Source organism: Prinia subflava, chromosome 15, assembly GCF_021018805.1.
Source record: "Prinia subflava isolate CZ2003 ecotype Zambia chromosome 15, Cam_Psub_1.2, whole genome shotgun sequence".
NCBI lineage: Eukaryota > Metazoa > Chordata > Aves > Passeriformes > Cisticolidae > Prinia > Prinia subflava.
In genome coordinates this window covers 3,410,932-3,433,050 of record NC_086261.1, presented here as the reverse complement: position 1 = coordinate 3,433,050, position 22,119 = coordinate 3,410,932, and the positions used below count along the sequence as shown (strand labels likewise).

At 39.3% G+C, this 22,119-nt stretch overlaps 1 protein-coding gene across 5 annotated transcripts in view; it reads left to right on the top strand.

The window, feature by feature from the left end:
• Window positions 1-20,591, top strand: part of LRRC28 (leucine rich repeat containing 28) — a 50,579-nt gene extending 29,988 nt beyond the window's left edge. For 4 of the 5 annotated variants that reach the window (XM_063412347.1, XM_063412348.1, XM_063412350.1 and 1 more), the window contains 5 exons: window positions 1,084-1,290; window positions 7,436-7,538; window positions 10,970-11,145; window positions 13,335-13,494; window positions 16,354-20,591. In XM_063412347.1, the coding sequence (XP_063268417.1) occupies window positions 1,084-1,290; window positions 7,436-7,538; window positions 10,970-11,145; window positions 13,335-13,494; window positions 16,354-16,426 (719 nt within the window). In that variant the 3' untranslated portion in view covers window positions 16,427-20,591. The remainder of the gene's footprint in view (window positions 1-1,083; window positions 1,291-7,435; window positions 7,539-10,969; window positions 11,146-13,334; window positions 13,495-16,353) is intronic. The other variant, XM_063412349.1, reaches the window with a different exon arrangement.
• The last annotated feature ends 1,528 nt before the right edge of the window (window positions 20,592-22,119 follow it).

Here is a 22,119-nt window from a genome sequence, read left to right as displayed (position 1 = left end):
CCATTGCTGTGAAGTATTTAAAAACAAACCAAAACTGTTCCCTGTGTTTCAGAGAAGTTTTATAGTTTCCTCCTGTTTGGGGGAAATAATAGCTAGAATTATCCAGTTTTTAGAGTCACTCTAAAAGAATAACTAAATAAATAATGAGGTAACCTGCAGAGCTGTTTAGCATATTTTGAGTGTATTTGTCAGTCAGTCCTGCATCCTGTTTCACACTGTTGCACAAGTGAGGCTGCTTGTGTGATCATGTCTCACACACTTTTAAGAATTTAGTTTGTTACCTACCTTAAAAAATTATACAAGACTATTTAAAACACAAAATCTACTCTTAAATTCTTGAAATAAAAAATTAAAACTTCTAGATGCTGTAATTATTGTAACTGTAGATTAGAACTTAGTGAAATATCTTCCTACAATATAACATAACAATATCACTTACAGGTTATTAAGTAATTTCTTTTCTAATTTAAACCAGCCCTTCTGAACTGTATCATGAAGTCAGAGCTGTTTTTCCCAGGCATGCTGGGTGAAAGACTGTCACTAAGCAAGAAGTGCTGTGCATGTGTTTGTAACTCCTGTTGCAAGAGAATCTTAAGTAATCACTCATTGCATTCTCAATATTAAAAAAAATAATAATAATTTGAATTTCCTGAGTTTGGGTTTGTGCAGAACACCCTCAATATCAGCAAGCCAATTTGTAATGGGTTTTTGTTTGCATTTTGGGTTTGTTTTTTTATTTTCCCTCATTCTGATTTTGGACTAGGAAAATGCTTGATATTTTGACAGTAGTAATTGTCACAATTCAGGAATGCTCTGTGAAAAATCTCATACTTGAACATCCTGATAAAGTTCCTAACTGATACTGATAATCTCCATCATCTTCAGATTCCAAATCTTTTTGCTACATGCAGATGGTGGAGATTATCAATATCAGTTCTCAACACGGATTGATAGAACAATCTTCCAGAAAAGCAGCACCGCTGAAGAACTGATTTTAATTTTAAGGATTTCAATTTCTGTGAGGGGTTTTTCTGGTGGGGATTTTTATGAAAGCAGTGGTAATTCTCCTTGCCTGTTGTGCAGAGGTTGGAGACCTGCGGGAGCTGCAGACCCTGGACATCTCCACGAACCGCCTGATGACGTTACCCGAGAGGCTGCACATGTGCCTGTCGCTGCAGTACCTGACTGCGGACAGGAACCACCTGTGGTCTGTGCCCCGCCACCTGTGCCAGCTGCCCAGCCTCAACGAGCTCTCCATGGCCGGCAACCGCCTGGCCTTCCTGCCCCTGGGTGAGTCCCCACGGGGTCACACACGGCCAAACCGCCCGCCCCACAAACTCAAAACAAAGCTACAAGGGAGTTCCTTTGGTGGTCCCCGCAGACTCTGTTTATGGAGCTGTCACAGGGCTCGTATTGTTGGAAAATATGTTAATAAAAAAAATGAAGGTTAAGGTTTCATGGGGTTTTTTTAAAGTAATAAGGCAGCTATCAAATTTGCTTTATTTTTAGCTAACTGAGGGGAAAAAGTTTAAATGATGTGCTTAAATATAGTACTCTGTAATCTGAGTTCCACCACTTTGGGTAATGAGCTGTTTCTGTTTGCTGGATCTGATAATTTAACTAAGATTCTTCTACTAGTGTTTAAAAGTTGTTGTGGAGTCCCAGTAATTCCATATAAATTACTTTTCAGCATTAGGAGTGTCAGTACCACATAATCCAGTGCAGGTTCAGTTTGTGCTGTGTACAGGCATCCATCAGAATTTCCACAGTAGTAGCCCAAGGAGGAATTGATGTGCCTTTTGCTCAACCCTTTGAAAGTTTGGAAGCAGGTCAGGAGTGGGAGGTGCAGTGTGTGGGGTTTGTTGGGGCAGTCACTGCGTGTTCCCTTTGGGAAAAGCAAATCCTCTGCTCCGAACTTGTCACTTTTCAGCCCTGCCACAGGGTGAGCTCAGCTGAGATACAGACACACATGCAGAGCTGCCCTGCCACCTGAATAACCATGGAGAGTTTTTCTAGAATACAGAGTTTGGTGTTAATTAGGTGCAGATTAAGTTATAATAATCATATTGGAAAGAAGCTGGAAATTGAGATGGCTAAAAATGAGATTATGATTTCTAAATTAATTACATTGTATAGGTTTAACTTAATCTTTCCAGTACTAGCAGTTCAGTTTGTCAAGAACTTACTGATCTTTCTGAATTTTTTATCACCTTAGTTTATATTACTGGAAAGTAGGTGCAAGTAATGTCTCCAGACAAAGTGTTGCAGTTATGTCCCAGCATGTGTCATTATATAAATGAGAAAACGAGTTCCAGGGTGCATCATCCAGATTCCACAGCACTAAAACAAGCAAATTGCCTTCCCTTATTTTGGCAAATATTTTTAACTCCCATGAGAGAGGAAGTTAAACAATTTTAATTTTGCAAAAATTCACTAAGATGAGATGTGAAATTTTAAAGGATAAAAGTTTTTGCTACTTTTGCACTAGTAGCTTATCTGTGAGCGAGCCATGACCTGGATGAGCCATAGATCTGCCAAAGTGTTTTAAGTTCAAAAGGAGGAAATAAATCTCTAATATAATGACACACCTTCTTTTTTCTTTATTTTTAGACTCAAATTCAAAACATTCAAAAGGAACTTTTAAAATAACGGGAAACATCAAAGACTGTCAATTGACCTTGTTCAGTAGTTCTTAATAGTGACTCACTGGTGAACATTTGGAGATAATTTGCTATCTGTGGATGTGAAACTGAATCATAAATCCTAGAGTTCAGAGGAAAAGCAGCACAGTATAAATGTAAATGTTTAATCCTTCCTCTGAAGAATCAGAAGGCTTCAGAGTGGTCAAGATGTGATGAAATAAAGTAGAAGAGAGAGTGCATTGAAAAGCAAAAAGATTAAATCTATCTTCTGTTGCTTGGGAAAATATTTTTCTTGGAGTATTGCTGAAGTTAAGGCATAATTGTAGCATTATTTCTGCTTGCTGCACATGTTGGCTGGTGGGGCTTTTGTGTTTACTCTTACATCCAACTTCACTTTACCAATAATGACTGAGTAAGGATGCTAAATAATGGTGAAAAACACTGCAGAAATACTTCCAAGTCATAGTCAAGGAAATGTTGTCAAAACAATTTTTGCAGTTAGCGAGCTGTGTTGAGAAGCAGAGAATTTATTTATCTCCTGACAGAATGTTTGTGGTTTTTTTATTAGATATGTCCATGTTAAAAGAAATATGTTTAAAACAAATTGCTTAATGCTTTTTAACGTGTTATTTACTTCATTTATTTCACGTGCTGGGTGACATCTCCTATGTCAAGCAGGAATCCACTCTGCCTTGTCCAAGTCTGTCCCATGCAGCTGCCAGCAGAGCCTCTTGTTAGGTGTGGTGGAAATCTGCATTTTCCTGCTCCTGGACTGAAGGGTGCAAGGTTTATTCCAGCAGTAGCACAGCCCTGCTGGGCAGGGATTGGGAACTTCTTTGCCCTGTACATTTTTTAAGTGTGTAGGCACATGTGTCTTAGGAAAAACTGTGTAACACTGCTAATCAGTTTTAAAATACACTAAAAATACCTGATCCCACTCCCTGACTTTCAGAATTGGTCTATAAACAAGCAGATGGGTAAACAATAGTGAATTAGTAATTTGTTCTGCAGAATACACCTAAATCTTGGATATGCCAGTGTTTCATAAAAATAATTTTTCAGCTCTGAATATTTCAGTTCATAATGAAGGAAATGAGACACCATGGACCTCAGCCATTAGGCCTTCCTAATAAACTAATTTTTAAGAACAACTCCAAAAATTACATGTATAAGTTGAACTGGAAGCTGTATCCTGAACAATCATGTTATCGTCATGGTAACTTCATGCTCCCTTAGTAAATGGTCTTAGGAATTTGCTCATCATTGTATATCAATCTACTTACAACATAAATTATCTTTTGACAGAAAATTAACTTTAAATTTTTAGCATTAGCGAATGCTCCAGTGCCTGAAAAAAAATTCCACTGCAAGCAGAAATATGAATCTGATGACAGTGCAAAAATAAAAATCATTTGTGTAATAAAGAACAAATATAATTAAAATAGGCCATAAATTCTCAAGTGTACTGGCAGTACAGGGAATGTTATGACAGCAAATATTCAGTATTATATCACTTTATTTGAAGATTTATGTGCACTTTTTCTTTAGAGAATGGGTCTAGTAATTATCAGTGCACAGTAAACAAAGGTCTTATTCTACCTCAGTATATGCTGCTTTTGTGTCCTTGCCCTCACAGTATGGTTAAAAGAGCATCAGTGCAGCCACACAAGAGCTTTTGTTCCATCTTCAGCCATGTGGAATGCATATGCCAGGGCCCTGAGGTTAAAAAAAAAAGGGAAAAAAAAAAAGAGGGAGAAAAAGAAAAAAAAAATAGAATTGGGGTTTGTTCAGGACTCATGGCATTTGGTCATTTCTGGGAGAGAGGTCTTTGATCTGGGAGGCTGGAAGGAGGAAAGTGGAAATGTTTTAGACACAGTACAGTGCTTGCAAAAGCCACATGAAAACCTTCTTTGTAGCTTTAGCCTTTTCAGAGATGGGCAGCTTCCTTATTGCACTGAGTTCTTCAGAAGCATGGTTTTTAGAGAACTTTTAACAATATTTGTTGGCTGATATAAGACATAAAAAATAATGTGGATGGGATACAAAGAGCCTTTCAAAGTGATGATTTATTTAAATTTAAACTTTATGGATAATGTTTGAAACTGGGAAAAAATCTTTTGGAGTCTAGAAGATGCTTGGTTATTTAATGCAAAGAAACTCTATCAAAGGAACATTTATAGTTACAGGCTATTTGGCTTTGGGAATTGAATTTTTCCTACTGAGATATTTTGTCTAACATCCAAAAATTTGCTTTAATTACCTAGGAAATGCAGTCAACTCAGAACTTAGAATCTAAACATAGCATAAGATAAAGACAGAGGGAAGAGATGAGATGCAGCCTCACTCCCCCCTCTCAGTGCATATGAAAAGAACAGCTTTAGGGCTTTTTTTGACTTGCCTGATTTTCAGCCCATTTGCATACATCTGTGTAGAAACCAGCAAGATGAGCCTCTTTTAAAAATTTTCTGCCATTCTCTAAATTAATAAGTTAAACAGTAGCACATTCAAGCTACCCCAGCAACCCATAGTTTTCTGCTGTTTTTAGTCTAACTGGCTTCTGCAGCACGAGGGAACATTCTCTGAACATTACATGTCCCATCCACCTGCTACCTGCTTTAAATTGCATTGGCCAATTCCTCACCAGCCTTACAATATTTTATGGCATTCCATTGCCTCCGTGGTGCAGTATTTTTATTCATTGTAGGATAACAATGGGGTTTTGTTTCATCTAAAAATATCCCAGAACTTCACTAAACTATTTTCAGCCCTGCAATCCTGAGCCCAAATAAATCATCTTGTGAGGTGTTGCTCAGCAGCATCTCCAGCAGTGCCCATCAGTCAGCAGAGGGATGTGAGCTCCCATCCTGAGGCAGGACTTGATGGATGCAGCAGATAGTTCTGCTGGAATGGCTGTGGGACAGGGTCACAGCAGCGTGTGATGGCTGAATGTGTCCCTTGATGTCCAGGAGTCTGCTTTGAACAAAGCCCAGATTATGGTCCCTGAAACCTCCACACACTCTTGCAAAGTGAGGGCTTGTGTTAAAGGGGAAAATAAACCCCAAACTCATTTTTCCTGTTAACACTTTTATTTTAGAAAAGGAATCTCTTCGTTTTCTGTTGGTATCATCGCTTGTTCGTGATATCAAAGATTTGATAATGTGTCACTCCTCAGCATGAACTTTAAAGGTTTCTGGTGCTCACAGCTGCCATTCAAGTGGGTGACAACTGAAGACATTCAGTATATTTTAAGATGGACACACGTCTCGGGAGGGATCGCTCAAAATATCTGCACTAAGTGGCATTTAGAGCTCTTGTGTGCAATAAAACTATTCAGGAATAAAGAAGGGTTTGTATTACCTATTGTAGTAGGGAGTGCAAAGAGATCAGTATTCCAAATAGAATTTCTGATTAGAAATATCATGGAAATTGTTTGAATTTCTGTTCTGTTCTTGGTCATGATTACAAAGGGGACAGAAGGTGTGCCCATTTCTCCAGTTACCCTTATATTTCTGCCAGCCAAGGTAACTGATAAAGATGGGAAGTCAGAATGAGTCAATATTGTCTTGCTGTGGCTGATGCAGCCAAACGCTTGTTTATCTGAGTCTCTCCAAGGTACTCATGAAAGTTTAACAAGTCGGGAGGCACAGATTGTGTTTCTCATGATGCAGTTTGTCTGGGTCACAGCTCTCCCATCCCGGCAGAGGCTTTCAGACTCTCTTCTCCTGCACTAAACACAGAAACATTTTCCTGCCCCAGTGTCTCAAAGGGCTGTGACAGATGAGTTGGGCTGCCCAGCAGATCCTACACATCAGCTTTCTTGCTAGTCCAAAACTCTTTCAGACCTTTCTGTTCAGTTCAGTTTGGTGTCTTTTGAAACGTCTCTCATTAGTGTGTTTTTCACTTCTTTTAATAGAGACAGTTTTACCACTGGCTAGACCTTGCTAATAAGCAAAATTCTCATTTCCAAGAAACCTAAATTTTCTGATTTAATTTTAATTTTTCTAAGCAAAATGAAATAGTTCCATACTGATATGCTTCTATCTAGAGGTATCTTAATAGATTTCTAGTCCACTAAGGCATTACTTAATCATGCTGTACTTGCTTCTTTTGACTACCAGCCATGAATATTTTAAGAGCAATAATGCAGCACACCTCCAGAAGTATTGATGATTTATTGCAGCCACAACTTTTGATGTCTAACCTTGTGCAGTTTAATGCTTTGTGTTTTCTTGTGCTCTGCAATTCACTGAGTCACACAGACTCGTTTCTGAATGACTGCACTTGTATTTGGTTAAGACTAATGAATCCCAGCAAGGATCCCTCCTTGGAGAAGAGAAAGAGGGGACAGAGCACATTCTTATGTCTGTCTTGCCCACTTTCCCAAAGATAGAGAAGCTGTGATTTCACTGACATGAGGCCAGTTAATGAAAGCAGGTTTGACCTTCTGAACTTGAAGTATGCACTGAGGATTTGAAATCAATTGTCCCTTTGCTTCTTCAAACTGACTTCAGAGTTTGTCAATGTTAAAATTTAATTATTTATAATGGGATTTTCAGGGCTCCTGAAAGGGGGCTTTGTTTTGTTTTAGTAATTTGAAATGCTTGCTTCTAAACAGCTTTTCAGCTCATCCCTAATAAAACCATTGACTGAAATTTTACAACTGAGAAGTACTAATTTATGTTTGCTTACATTGAGTCTGATTAGCTTATTTGTATTTAAAGAGAATTGCATTGCTTATAATTGTCACTATGTCACCCTTTCTCCTCTTGACTTTTCTTGTTTTCTAAACCCAGATTTAGGTCGTTCTCGAGAGCTCCAGTATGTTTATGTGGATAACAATATTCACCTGAAAGGCCTCCCATCTTATCTGTATAATAAAGTCATTGGTTGCAGTGGGTAGGTATGAATTCATTCACATGTCTTGTGTACCTGTCCTTGTAAAACTTCTCCTGTATTATACAACTAGTTATTTTTTGTTTGTCTGTGATGGATTCAGAGCTTGGAGGGGATTACTGCAGCTCCCAGCTCTGTTTTACTTTTGTAATAAATCTTCTGTGTTAATTGCTGACTTTTGACTGTTTTAGTATTAAGGCATAACAGTGAAGTTACTCTGAAAGAATTTGTAATAATAATGTAAGGCCTAGAGCTGAATTTAAAAGCTGGCCAAAAGAGTAGGCTTTACAGAGTTCCCAGAACTAAAGAATGAACAAAATAATTTTTAATATATTGCAGCATCTCTTTGCTTCTAAGTGCTCACATTTCTGTAAGTTGTGGGTCATATCTTGAAAAGTCATGTGCAGCTCCTTCACTCATTTTACATCCCAGTATCAGCTTCTTGTAGGTCTTGGTACCTACTAACTGAAGTGAGTTTTTTTGGGAGTTATGGATTGACAGGTTTATTTTTACATGTGGATTTTAAAAATATCCTGGGCTGTCTCATGTTTGTGGTTAGAATGCAAGAAAAAAAGTGGTCTGTGTAGGACACTGGCTCAATTCTTTCTGCCCTGACACTGGCATAAATTAGGATCAGCACCCCTGATGAATGGAGCCTTACTGGTGTAAAACTGATCAGAAGAGGATTGTCCCCATTACCATCTAATTATAAATTTCTGGTATGCTCACTCTCAGCAGATCTCGCATTAAATATAAATTCCCTCTCTACAGCCTGCACTCTGCTGCAATATGGGAGATGCTGAGTCTTGGCATTTTAAGGTTTTTCTAATATTCCCGTGTCAGCTGGTTGGTGATATTTAAATACTTGCAGTTGGATTACAGTTCTGCTGAACTGTGTGACTCGCAAGCTTTTACTAATTTTGTTTTTCAGGAAAGATAAATTCTAGCCTTTTTTCTTTCAGAACTGATTGTAAATTGTTAGACAGACAATTAAATTGACCTTAAATTTAACAGAATTGTATTGATTGTGACCAAAACCAGTAATGATAATGCAGGAGATGGTTCTGCCTATTTCAGGTGGTTTTATACAACAACCATGTCTCTTTTTTGTTTGCTTTTTTGGGGTTTTTTTTTGAGGGTTTTTTTTCAAGTTTTCATCTTATATTCAGTTAAAATAATTTTATCTTTGCACTGATCTTTGTGAAGATCCTACCAGTTCTTTTTGCTGTTCTTACATGTACAGTGCTGGTGAGACCACCTGCTAGTATCTCTGACATTATAGATCTAGTACAGAATTATAGAATCCAGTCTTAAAAATCTAGTATAGAAGGGACTAAAGGAGCTGCAAGTGTTGCCATGAAATTGATTCTTGTAATGCCTCTGTGGAATGAAAAGTGATTCTTCCTTAATAATGAATTGTAAAAAGAGATAATTTTTAGTAAGAAAAATAATATTTTAATTTGTGCACCAAACAGATCCTTGTCTTTGTTAACTGTCTTGAAACGTTACAGATTATTTTTAAGAAAAAAAATCAGTATGGGAAGAGCACATATATATTGTTAAGAAACCAAAGGTTTTATTTGATAATCTGCTGAGGGACTTTAAAATTGTGTAATAATGGTCATGTGAAGAATTTCTATGTTCTTTCCAAGAAAGCATTAGTAACCAGGCTAAGGTTTTCATGGGTCAGGCAAGAGTTGAAGATCCAGGCTTTAGTGCTCTGTCTGGCCCTCCACTGGAGAATAAAATCTGACAAGCTGCTGTTACTGACATAAAGCTTGATTTCTGAAAATAGAATATAAATTGCCTTGTGTAAGTATTGAATCTCTGTCTGGGCATCCTGCAGTCAGACTGACTGAAAAAAAGTCTTTTATATGAGAGGTGATGATCTCAGCACTCAAAATAAATTTTGATCTTATTTTTTGCAGATTGGATTTCATAGTCCCCAGTTAGGGATCTGTCAGTCTTGTTGAAGGCAGCCAATAGGTGGTCTCAGCTTTTTTTTTCCCCTCACTTATTTATCCACCAGGCTTCTTCTGCAGCTCCTATTTTCCCCCAGCTGTTTAGACCATCCTCTATTCCAGTTTTTAACCTCCATGGATTTTTTGTGTGGCATTAATAGCCTCACCCGTTACATAAAGTAGACCAAATGTGCCAGCTCTGAACTGCAGAGGCTGTAGTGAGTTCATGGGTTTGTTCCTTAGTCAGCTTGGTAAGGTTATTCAGCTTGAAAATACAACATTATGGATTTATTTATTGTGATAACTAACTGATTGGGAATGGATCGTTGGAATACTGGATCTCTGAATTCCCACTTACATTTTAACTCACTAATGGGTTGTGGGAAAGTATTAAATATTTAGCAAGAGGCTTATTGACTTGCTTGCCGTTTGATGCTGCTCTTTTTTGGTTGTTTCTCTGGGCTGTTTCTCCTTTAATCAGAAGCGATGTTCTTTGTTGTCAGAGGAGTACTATGAGATTTCTTTCACATCTGATAAGGTTGAGAGTGGTTACCTCCGTTTTAGGTCTAATATCTGGGAAGGCTGACAAATTTGTGTTTCTGTTCCATTTGTTAGGACTGGCCCTAACAAGTTGCTCTTGGCTTCAAATTTCAGTTGTCATAAACAATTCCAATTCCCCTGTTGACTTCCCCAACCTCTTAGTAGAATTTTCCTATGCGTGTCTCTCTGGTATGATCGCTTGCAACAGGGATCACGTAAAGAGTTATTATTTTTACTACAAGCTAAGTTTCTCTCCTTGAATCCAAACAACCTTCCCTTTCCATATATGATTTGGGAAGGGCAAGGCCAATAGACTTATTAGGATATCTTCCCACTACAGCATGGCTGTTGTTTTGATTTTTCCTTCATCTGCGCACCCCGTGCCCTCCAAGGGAACTCTGTGGCTGGGAAAGGTGTAGTACAGAATCACCCAGGGGCACTTAAAATACATTTTTTGGGGGCTGGAGTTTGCCTCGTGTTATGGTTGAGAAATCCACGATTGTTTTCAGCTGGTTGATCCAAGACACAGGGAGCAAACTGCTGGGAATGAAACTGCTCCCCTCAGTAAAGTATTTACTAACAAGAGGCTGAAAGAGTTTGCCACGTGGGCAAAGTAATGGGCACGTAGCATACTTGGTTCACCCCCTTGGGATTGTGTTGTCATTTCTTGATGTTATTTGATGAGTAATTCCTCCAAATGTCCCATGTCTAGCACATCACAGAAGGTGGGAATCTGTAGAAACACAAAATAGTTTGGGAAGGGACCTTTAAAGGTCAACCCCACCATGCACTGCTCTCTGCAAGGAATCCTTGAGGGGTGCTGAACTGAGAACAATGTCAGGCTTACTTTGGGTTGGTCATCTGGGTTTCCCCATAAAGTTACTTTTATTATTTTTTTTCTAACCACTTTCTAAATGTCTTGTGTCCTTCTAGTTGTGGTTCTCCAATTCAAGTTTCAGAGGTGAAACTGCTCTCTTTTTCATCAGGCCAGTTAACTGTGTTCCTGCCAGCAGAGGTGAAATCTATAGGGACAGAAACAGATCATGTGCTGCCTTTGCAAGAACTGGCCATGAGGACCCTCTATAACACCTACTACAGGTTTTTGAAAGGTATGAAATTTCTGCTTTCTTCAGATTACAGAAAGAGTGAAAGCATTTTCTGGCAGTCAGAGGAACATTTCCAACAGTTCTTCAAAGACTTGGGCAAGGATTTATATTTTAAAGGATTTATTTAATCAAATTATGTTTGAAATGCTGCATTAGAACAAAAATGTCCAATATCAAAAAACCAGAGTTCCAAAGACTATTTCTGAGGTCAAGTGGTGCTTATAAATGGTTTCTTCCTTGAAGCCTGTATGAAGAAGGACGCTGCTTTTTTTTTTCAGGAGAAACTTTTTAATGGAAATAGGAGATGTGAAATACAGTTCCTGAGGCAAGATCAGATGCATCAGCCAACAATGCAGCTCCTTGCCAGGCAGCACACTCCTAAACTGGCAGACTTGTTATACATAAGGCAGAAGAAATGCGAGCAGCCCTCGGCCATTTCAGCACAGCGTGACAGCTGAGCTGCTTTAGTTCTGCCCCAATTCAGGCTCTCTGCTCTACAGTGGCCCTTGGCTCATCTGCTTCTGCATCGTGCAATCACATGAGTTAGCAATATCTGATGATAACCTGCACATCCTCTCAGATCTGGATGTGATGTGACTCCCCGCTGTTGATGCTATCTTGGGAATTTTCAGCTTTAAAGGTCAAAGGAGAAAGCAGAGGAGTTGAGAGGTTATGGAAAGGGTCTCTTGTGCCTTGGCCAGTGGAGTAAATCCTCACTGCTTTGCCAGGAGAAGTGTACAAGGAAATCTGTCTTTTCTCACCCACTTGTGACTTGCACAATCATTTCTGGACTCCAGCTGTGTGGATGTGGTTCCTGAAGATGCCAGTGAAATCTGGTTTGGGAATGGGAAGGTGATACTGCAAAATCAGTTTAAGGACTGGTTTGCAAACAGTTTTGTACAGGGCTGTGAGGATTACACCTATTTTCAGCCGAGATGCAGAACCTGAAGAAGATGGATTTATCTATCCACATACACACACATACACATAGGTTATTAAAGACTTATTAAAGACTGGCCTTTGCCAGTGCAGCCCCCAGTTTGGGTGAGCAGGATCCTGCAGGCCTGTGTCAGACAGGTGCACAGTAATGCTGTGCTGGGGAAGCAGGTGGCACATATGATTAAAGTAGCAGATTTCATCTGTCACTGCCTAAATTTGCAGTTTCAAGAGTGCTGTTAAATACTTGGCAGCTGCTGGGGAAGTGACAGAAGTGACTGGACTACTTTTCCTCAATCTTTGCCTGGCTGCAGAGTGTGACCTTTTCTTTCTGACGCAAATGTCCTGCTCGTCCCTCCTTGGGGCCGTTGTGGTACATTGTGTCTGGGGTTCAACCTTGCAGTGTTTGAAAGCTGAAACCAGGGTGATACGGTAAAACTGATTTATCAGGTACTGCATCTTGTCTTGATTACTCAGCACCGAAACTCACTCACCTGTCTTGGCTGTCTCAGTTTCCAGATAGAGATTAGCATGTGGGGTTTAATTTATAAAACACCGGTGGCTTGGGCCAGGCCTGGGAAAGTGATGGCTCTTTCCCAGGAAATGACCCTAGAGTCCCTTTTGGTGAAAATTATGGCACCATGTAGGCTGTGGAGGAACATTAACAGATGAGGAATGTATCGATCTTTTTAGAGTGGTCTTGTTGGTTGGACCTGTGAGAGTTATGCTGGGCTGGATTGAATTTCAAATAGTTTTCGAGTAATTCCAGATATTGCAAATCCCTTTTTGCAGATGGTGGAGTTTGGGCTTTGTAGTGAGGTTAACTGTCCTACTGGATTGGTTGCTGAAATATTTTTTAAAAATACCACTGATGTCCTTTTCATAATGTTGTATTGTTATAAGTTACTAAACATCTGTCTGGATCATCTCTGTGTTTAAGAATCCTTCATGATCTTTTAATCCTTTCTAATATTTGCTCAAGCTGTAATATTTTCACCTGGGTATTTTAGCCCAGTTAAACTTTTGCCCACAGATGCTAAACTTGTACATTTAACTTCAGCTTTTTGAATTTAGACATGGAAAGCACGATGTGCCTCACTGTAATTGTGGTAATTTGTATTACCTCATTGTTGTTTTGACAAAACCTTAAGAATGTGAGGCAGCTGTTTTCTGAATTGTTCATGGATCATGCTTGTGTTTGACTTTATCACGCAATCATTTTATTATAAATATTTTTTGTTTCTTTTCTTCTCTAGATTTAAACCTTCTGACTCCAATCTCCCTACCCAAAAGCCTCCTGGAACTGCTGCACTGTCCCTTGGGACACTGCCACCGCTGCAGCCAGCCTATGTTTACCATTGTCTACCCAAAGCTCTTTCCCTTGAGGGAAACTCCAATGGCAGGATTGCATCAAGGGTAATTATACAGGAAATTACACTGGGGTTTCATTTAGGAAGAAAAACACCTTATGGAACAAAGCATATTCTTAAGGATTTTTTTTTAAACTTAGCATTTCAGATCCAAAGTCCCTGGCCTGTGATTGCATGTGTAAGTTGACAAATACTTTATTCACGAGTCAACCAAAATCCTGCTGTTAGACTGTTAAAAGGGTCTTCAGATATGCTTGTCTCAGCCTGGTGTAAGACAGGAAGGGGTTTGGATAGGATGGGACTGAGCTGTTTGTGGTAGTGCAGCACATGCCTGCCACTTCTGTGCCCTGGGAGGAAAGTGGTGCCTAACACCAGTAATTGCTCTGATGGTCTCAACCCTGACCTCAGCTTGCCACACCAAACAAAAAGTGCTGCAGGATCAGAGGTGGAGAAGAGCTCTAAAGCTGGAACGTAATTAAAATGTTCTGCAGTGAAATACTCCTGTTTTAATTTCCACACTAATTAACTTGAGATATGCTGTGGAAGCATTCTGCGTAGGAACATACATTTTGTAACAATACATGTGTTTAATAATACTTCAGTTTTATGGTTGTAGAGTTGTGAAAGTGTCTGCAGGATTCACAAGTCAAGTACACAAGCCCACACTTGGTCAGACTTGCTGACCTACTGGACAGTACAGTCATAAAAGGGACTCAAAATGAGGATATGGTTCAGGGAATGGTGCCTTAATGTAGATAAAGATACAAAATACCTTTAAGGTAAGCCCTGATTGCTTGGCAGGGATTCTTCCCCTAATGCTTATCAGTCTGAGTGGATACTGTAGCCTTCCATGAGCCATAATATCAATGAATCCACTTTCTGCAATGGAAAAGCATCTCAGAAATTTCAGCTTGTACTGTTTGAAAAGTAATAAAGGAGGTTTAAAGCTAAGTCACTTGGAGTTAAACAAGCAAAGGTGATCTTAGGTTCTTGTTAGAGAATTCAAGTCAAGCCATTAATTACAAAGCATATACCTAAAGGTGGTGGGCAGAAAAGAAAGATTCTCTAAAATGAATGTTTTTCAGATTATTTGTTGGTGTCTATATAATGCAGGAACACCACTTAGTTCCTGACCTGCTGAAATCCATTGATTTGATAGTTATCTTCCATGAAAGATGGGAAGATCTTAAAGATCCAAGGAAGATCTTTAGTAAAAGAAAAGAGACTAATGGGTGATTCAGGTTGATGGTACCTGTTTTACACAGCTGTATCAGCCTGTTGTGCTGTGAGTTTGTAACATGAGAAGCATCTGATTTGTAAGCAATTCAGCTTTATGAAATGAAACAACTTAGGTATGCCAAATCTGGGCAGTAGCCAGCATAAATGCTATTTTGGAAAAGCCATCTTTCTTCGAAAGATCTGATTACAGAGATTGCACACTTCAATTTGCCACTCTGTTACACTTCACTCACATGTCGAAATTCAGTGGATTTCATGTTGAGTGAAACAATTTACTTCCATATTACAGTCATAATATTCTTAGTCATAAGATGTTATAATCATGCTATAAAGGATTTCTTTCAAACATTCAACAGTATCATTTTCTAAGAAATTGATGGAAAACTGGCTAGTGAGTAAATCCATCTATTACCCTAAATAATTCAACAGTGTGAGAGTTTTGGACTACTTTGTAATTAATTGCTAAGCATTGCACATTGTAGAAGTTACAGTTACAAGATGATAGACATTGTCAGTAGACACTTTTAGAAATTATTAAAGTTAAGACTCCACAAAAACAGACTTTAGAGCTGTTTTGAAAGAACACTCTATTAACATTCTAAAATATAATAATTAGAAATACGTATTTCTGCATGGTTTTCACTTGTTTCAAAAATAGTTATCATTCCTTCCCTTAGACAAGAATGTACTGTGTTCTGCAAAATGCCTTTAATGAATCCAGTTTAAGTAGCTGACATTTGATGCAAATCCACAGAAAATGAGATCTAAACAGGGCAGCCTGTCATCCTTATCTCTGTAGCTTGTGCACTTGACATGGTAAGATTATGTGGAATTGTGGAGGTGTGATAGCTGGTTTAGAAAGATGTGAAGGACGAGGTTTCTGTTCTAAAGAGCTTAAAGTGACCATGAAAACACACAGGGTAGGGATCCTGGGCGTTTGAACAGCACTGATTAGCACATGCCACATCCATGCCAGTAACTCCTGCCTGCATTTCCCTATCACATTCTGTATCCTCTTAGAGAGAAGGAGAGTTAAGAGTTGGACTGGATTTCTGTGTCTGAAAAAGCACAGATGCCATGAGCACTGGGTAAAGTGTGATTTCTGTGTTAGTGAAGAACAGATCTGAGCATTTTTAAGGCAGATCCCTCTGTCCCTGCCAGGCTGAGGCAGCAGCAGGGTCACTGTGAGGCTCGGATCACCCTTGCACAGGGGTGGCACGGGGGGACAGCACTACCTGTCACTCAGCCCTTCTGAAGATCTGCTTGTTCACTCTGCTGACCAGGGAGGACACTGGCCTTCAGTCATTTCATGCCTACAAGCAGTAATTTAAGAAACACACGAGCAGGGCTGAGGCTGCCCAGCTATTTTCCTGTCAGCTGCTAAACCTGCTGGCTGTGACACTCAGCCACACCCTGCTCAGAGAGAAAAACCACACACTGCTGCTCTAAACCCAGGGCCTAAGAAAGCAGGAAGGTTTTGAGAACCTCTGCTTTGGTGTCAGGCACTCAGAGACAGCAAATGAACCTGTGCTTTTTCTGGGCTGTGAAGATGGGCTAATCCCGTATTTTACAAACCAGCGCGTTGTCTGTGGGAATGGAGCCAGGAGCTTTAATCTTTACTGACAACTGTTCCCCCCCTCCCCCTTTTTTTTTTTCTTTCTCCTAGGAGGACAACTGTTAGTTTTGTGGCATACTGCTGCTCCACCCAGTGTCTGCAGACTTTTGACCTACTGAGTTGATAAACATTTCAACCTCCTCAGGAGTGCTGCCAGTGTAAAGCTGCATTCGATGCCGTGTCTCCTTGGTACTGGAATACCGTGTGTGTGTGTGCCAAAGCAGCAGAAGTGCCCAGTCAGGAACACTCTGAGGCACTTAAATCCTGCCCTATCAAATCTGGATGAACTGCAAGAACTTTTCACAAGTGTAAATACCGAGCTTTTAAAAGTATTAACTTCTCTCTTCTCCGAGGCAGCACACAAACCAAACACATTCACGAGCTCTGAGTTCAGGATTTCCAGTAGTTTTCAAATGTGCCTGATTTCAGGTTGACCCATTGCATCATTTGAGGCAGTTGCATTCCTCTAACAGGAAAAAAAAATAGTTCAGTTATGGCAAACAAATTTTCACTTATCCCTATCCTCTTCCCCTCTCCAGCAGCAGTCAGGTGTATTGCTGTAAGCCTGCAGAAACCTTTGATGGATCCCAGTGACTTTTCCATGGAATTCAGCCCCATTTTCTCCCTCTCATCTTAATGTTTACCCCAGCAGAGTTATCCCAGTTGTATACCAAGTCTCTGACAGTTCTCTGTGGTATTTAAATCCACATGCTAAAAGCAGATCTTTCTTTCTAGTATCATTAAATACCACAGTGATTTAATTGGAGTAACTAGGATATGTCTGGAGACTGAGGATCCTGTTTCAGTGAAGGCTGGTACTGATGCCTACACTGAGGGCTCTTGCTCCAGCATGTTTGAGGGTGTGTTTGCTTTATTTTCACTGCTTTATTTTTAGAAATAGTTCTCCTTTTGTTCCATTGAGTTCTTCAACAAGAAGACAACTTTAAGTATCAACTTCCCTTGGAAAAAACCCAACTAGTAATATGATAGTAAATCCTTATATCTATTATATGTTTACAGTTGCAGTCTGTAGATCTGCAAAGAGCTAGTCTTGATCTTTTTCTAGATTCAACATTTGGCTGATTTGTCCAAGTGTGTCAGTGGATTGTGTGCCTTGGAGAAGGCTGGGAATCCAGGAGCAGGGGTGTATCTCCATGCACAGGTATATTTGCACACATGGATACCTGCAGGTATTTGGGACATTTGTTTTCATACATTAACGGCAGATTTGGTACAAATTGCCACTCACTATCGTATTTGTGGAAATCTTTTTTTGTTACATCTTCTTCATTTTAAATAAAGAGGAAAGGATGGAAAAAAGGCAGAAAATGCCTACATGAGTAAACACTTTGATTTTATACTGAAACAGTTTATAGACAATTGGCCCCTCTTGATCTGTTTTTGAATCTATAACATTTTTTAAAACATAATTTGTTCTCTTTTTTTTACTTTCTATTTCTTAGGTATAAACCACTTGTTGATTTAGCACAGTGTGTTGCTCTGTGCAGTAGGTAGTTACAAGCTGAAATAGATATGAATGAAACAGTTTGTTATAAAAATGGCAAGATAAAGAGAGTTATTTGGTTGTGTATTAGCATATGTTGTGGTGAGGTGTGCGTACTTTGAAGGCAGGAGGCATTAAAATGTTTTCCTGTTGCCAAAGAAGCATTTGTTCCCTCTGCAGGCTTCCTGGCATCTCTTCAATAAATAGAGTATCTTAAGAGCTTAAAAGAGTACCAAAAAAACAGTTTCGAGGGTGTAATTTTTAGGTTGTGCATGTTACTTGTAAAAATCTTTCCTGGTTTTATTGGGTTGGTTTTAGAGAGTTGAATTAGCATTAAGAAATGTAGAACTTAATCCTTCAGGAATGCAAGTATCATCTACTGCTTAAGAATTGTGAAACTTTCTAAAATAAATCCCATTTATTAAATCTGCTTTGCAGTAGGGGAAAGAGCCATGTCCAAGCAGCCTCGGTGCTTTTGGGTTTCTGTCTGTGTCGTTCCCCAGGTTTGTTCCCATGCTGGAATCCCAGCAGGCCCAGCCACCCCACAGGATTCACTGCTGAGGCAGCAGAATCCACCTTCAGCTTTGTCCTTTTCCTTCGTACCTCGGAGCTGAGCTGTAAATGGCCCATGTGCAGTTATATCTGTATCAGAAATGTGCAAGTGTAGGACAGAATCCACTTTTTTAAAGGCAGATGATAACAGCTATGCTAGTGCTGCAGATGTTAATTTTTATACGATACTCTGATCAGGAAATTTCAGTATTATTTTTACTCTGGCTTCCTCGGTCTTTGAAGGAGATGTTTTCTTGGAAGTTTTTGTCCTCTTTTTATAGCAAGTTATAGACTTGAAATCACAGTTTGTATCTGAATTCAGTCTGTAAATACTGTTTTGGAGTTAAATCTGGTTGTGATCACCTAAAAGACATTAGCATTTGTTTTATTAGGAGTCAAGAAGAGTGAAGCTTGATTTTATTATCATAATTATTTATTTATTATTTTCTTTCTTCTTCCCATAATCTAATTATTTCTTATTGAGTCTGTCTCAGTCTCTATTATTGTCTCCAAGTGCAGTTCAGAAGAAATCTAGCCTGTTCTATAAGCAGGATGGATCTTAACTAACACTTTAATAGATGATATTTCAAGAATGGAATGTTCAATAAATAAATGACTTAAACATGCAATTGAAGCTGAAATGTCATACCCTATTTTTATAAAACAAAGAAGGGGAAAGCCAATATATAGACTGAGAATGCAGCTTAAATTCATGTTTGATGTTTTGGGGTTTTTTTAATATGAACAGTGTTTGTATTCATCTGTATCTTTGGGTGATATTCTTCTAGATTAAAATAACTCCATTCTCACTTGTCCAAATTTTTCTAAAGTTGTTCTGCTGTAAGAGCATTTCATAACCAGCAAGCGTGAGAGCCAGCTATGCAAATTGCAGAGAGGGAGCTTGTTGCTGATTGAACTGTGCATCACTGGTTTTTCAAGGTGCCACAGTGCTTGGACTTCTCTTTAGTTGGTTTGTTTCTGGGTAATTTTTGATTTCTTGATCTGGTTTGTCAGGTTAGTTCCCACCGAGGTAATTTTTTTCTCTGTGCTGCAAAAAATCAAGTTCAAATGTTGAAAAAAATGACGATTTAGAAAGTTTTTTTGTCATTACAATAGATCTTAATTCTTCGCTTAGGGTGGGAGCAGCAAAAGTTTTTGGGTTTTTTGCTGAAGGCGTTACAAAGAGAAAGGTGCAGAGAAGAATGAGATAAAATAAATCCTTAACCCATTGATACTGCTATAAATTTTTTCTAATTAAAGATTAACTCCCATTATAATTAGGGATCACAGGCATAATTTTTGATCAAGTTGTGATAACAGGCACCATGTTAATAAAATTCAAACCCTATACACAGGTAGCTTTTTGTTCTGCCACAAAGGAAACAGAGGAATCTGTGGCTTTGTTCAAAAATCCTTTTGAGTGGCTTTGCCATGGACACTCTTACATTCGGAGCACTGTTCTTGGGAACCTTCCTCATCATCCCTCAGAGGATCAGAAATGCCCTTCCCTGTGCAAAGAGCAAGGTCTAATGTAAAGCAATGTGTATTTTTCTGTTTTGATGCTTCTCCTGGGCTCTCACCACGGTTCATTACGAACCTTCTATTTCCTTGGTTGTGGTGAGGTTGAGATGTTGCTCTGAGCAGAGCAGTGCTGTTTATTGCCAAGCTGGCTCCAATTGCTGCAGATTGAATTCTGCTGAATCCCTTTTTCTGGCACTGAAGGGAGCACAGGACTGGTGTGACACCCGTGTGGGAGCAGCGTGTCAGGTTCTACTGACATCACAGCCCAGCTGAAGGCTGGAGAGTGACAAACCTGTCACTAGAGAGGACAACTGGCTTTTGAAGGCCACTTTGGCCCCACCAGAGTACCACTGATAACAGAAGAACTTTTGCCCTGGTGTCAGTGGACAATGGGTCAAGTTTTAACTGATGAGAGGGAAGAATGTTTGTTACCATCTTCGTATTTCTTGCAAAATCTGGGACGACACCAGAATCCCTGGCTGCTGCTCTGTCTGCAGCTGCACTTCCATAATTCCAAGGTGTAACTGTCTTTGCCTCTTACCTTCCTCTTAATACCACTCATGTTGCTGCAAAATGTTATCATTAACTTACGATGGAAGAGGCTGAATAAATTGAATCCAGAGTTTTTATTACTTTTTTGTATTACAGACCTATTTTGTAAGAGACTGAAGGTCTCGTGGAAAGAAATTACAACATTCATGTGAAGTCTTCATTGCTTTTGCTTTTGTGTGCCCTTTTTTGGATTATAACTTGAACTTGGTTTGCAACTGAGTTCATTCTGCATCTGTGGAAAGCACATGTGCATTGCTTTCTTGCTCTGTATTAGCCAAATGTCACTTAGTGTGAAGGTGAGCTTGCTAGATGGTTTATTTAAAGTTAGTGGTGCGAATTATTGTGTGTGCTTGTTAATAAACTATATTTTTGGATAGAATTACTGTTCATTAAAATTAACTAAATTCTTGCTCCTGGGACTATTAAGCTATGTCAGAATGTAGCACTTAATTTACATTTCAGTTCATTTGCATAGTAATTAGCTAATAAGTCTCTTGTCCCAAGGCTGAAGAGGTGGGGTGAAGACACTTTAAAACACTCCCAAGCCCAAAACACCACTTCAATTAATTTAATCCCTTTGTCTTAGACAATGTAGTTCATCAGATCTTGCATAATAGGAACAAAACCCATATGGAAATGTTACTTCAGACCCTTCCATGGACTGATCAAAAGGAAAATAAGTTTCAGTAGGGCTGTGCTGCCACCCTGATAGTCCGTAGATTAGGCTGTGGTTCATGGATTCCTTACTAAGCAGCATTCAGCAGCTCTTTTTCCTCATTTAAAAGATATCATAGGAACAAGGCTGCCAAAAATAAGTAGAAATTAAGCATCTGTTTTTCCAGTTGTTTCATTCCTTGCTATGCAGCATTTTGCTTCAGTCAGAGCTGCTGCTCTCCATGTTGTGATGAGTTCTTTGAGCTGGATGCTGTCTGGATTTTGGGTGAATATCAGAATCCATTTTCCAGCGGGACCTGTGGTGGCCAAGGTGACTCAGGTCAGTTATAAACCTTGCAGGTTTAGGTGCTGTCCAGACTTCCCTGAAGCCTGTTTGGTAGTTCATTTACAATGATTTGCCTTTTTTGTATTTTACAAGGGACAAGGTAACTTTTCCTACCCTTGCAATGGAGGTAACCTCTGTTTGCCTGGCAGCAGGAGGAGGATGTGAGTCCCTTAATAAATGGGAGAATAACCCTTAACCTATAACTTTTACCAACCACTGATGTGTCCCTTATGAATTAGAAAGAAAGAAATGGGAGAGCTTAACATCCTTTTCCTTTGCAATTAAAAGTACTTGGCATAAATGCAAGCTAAGTGGAAACTTCAGTGACTGAATAATGCTATTGTATGCAGGAAATGAGAGGAGCTGAGATCTCACTTGGAAAGGCACTGGATGTTTTGTGACTTCTAAGCCAAGATTTAGGGCTGTTCTATGTGGTGACATTTTGGGAATTTGAGAGCCAAGTTGAACCCACTGCATCTCTGTCCCCCCAACTTCAGATTTAATGTGACAGTAGAACCCTCTCTATCCTGCACTGAAGAATCCCACCAGTATTCCCTGGAGCTGGCTCAGGACTATCAAATTTCTGTCTGCTGCTTCAGCAAGAAGGAAAGCAGGAGTTGACCATATACTCTTTCTTTCTTTTCACATTTTAAATAATAAACCCCTCACGGCAGGCTCTTTCAGCACC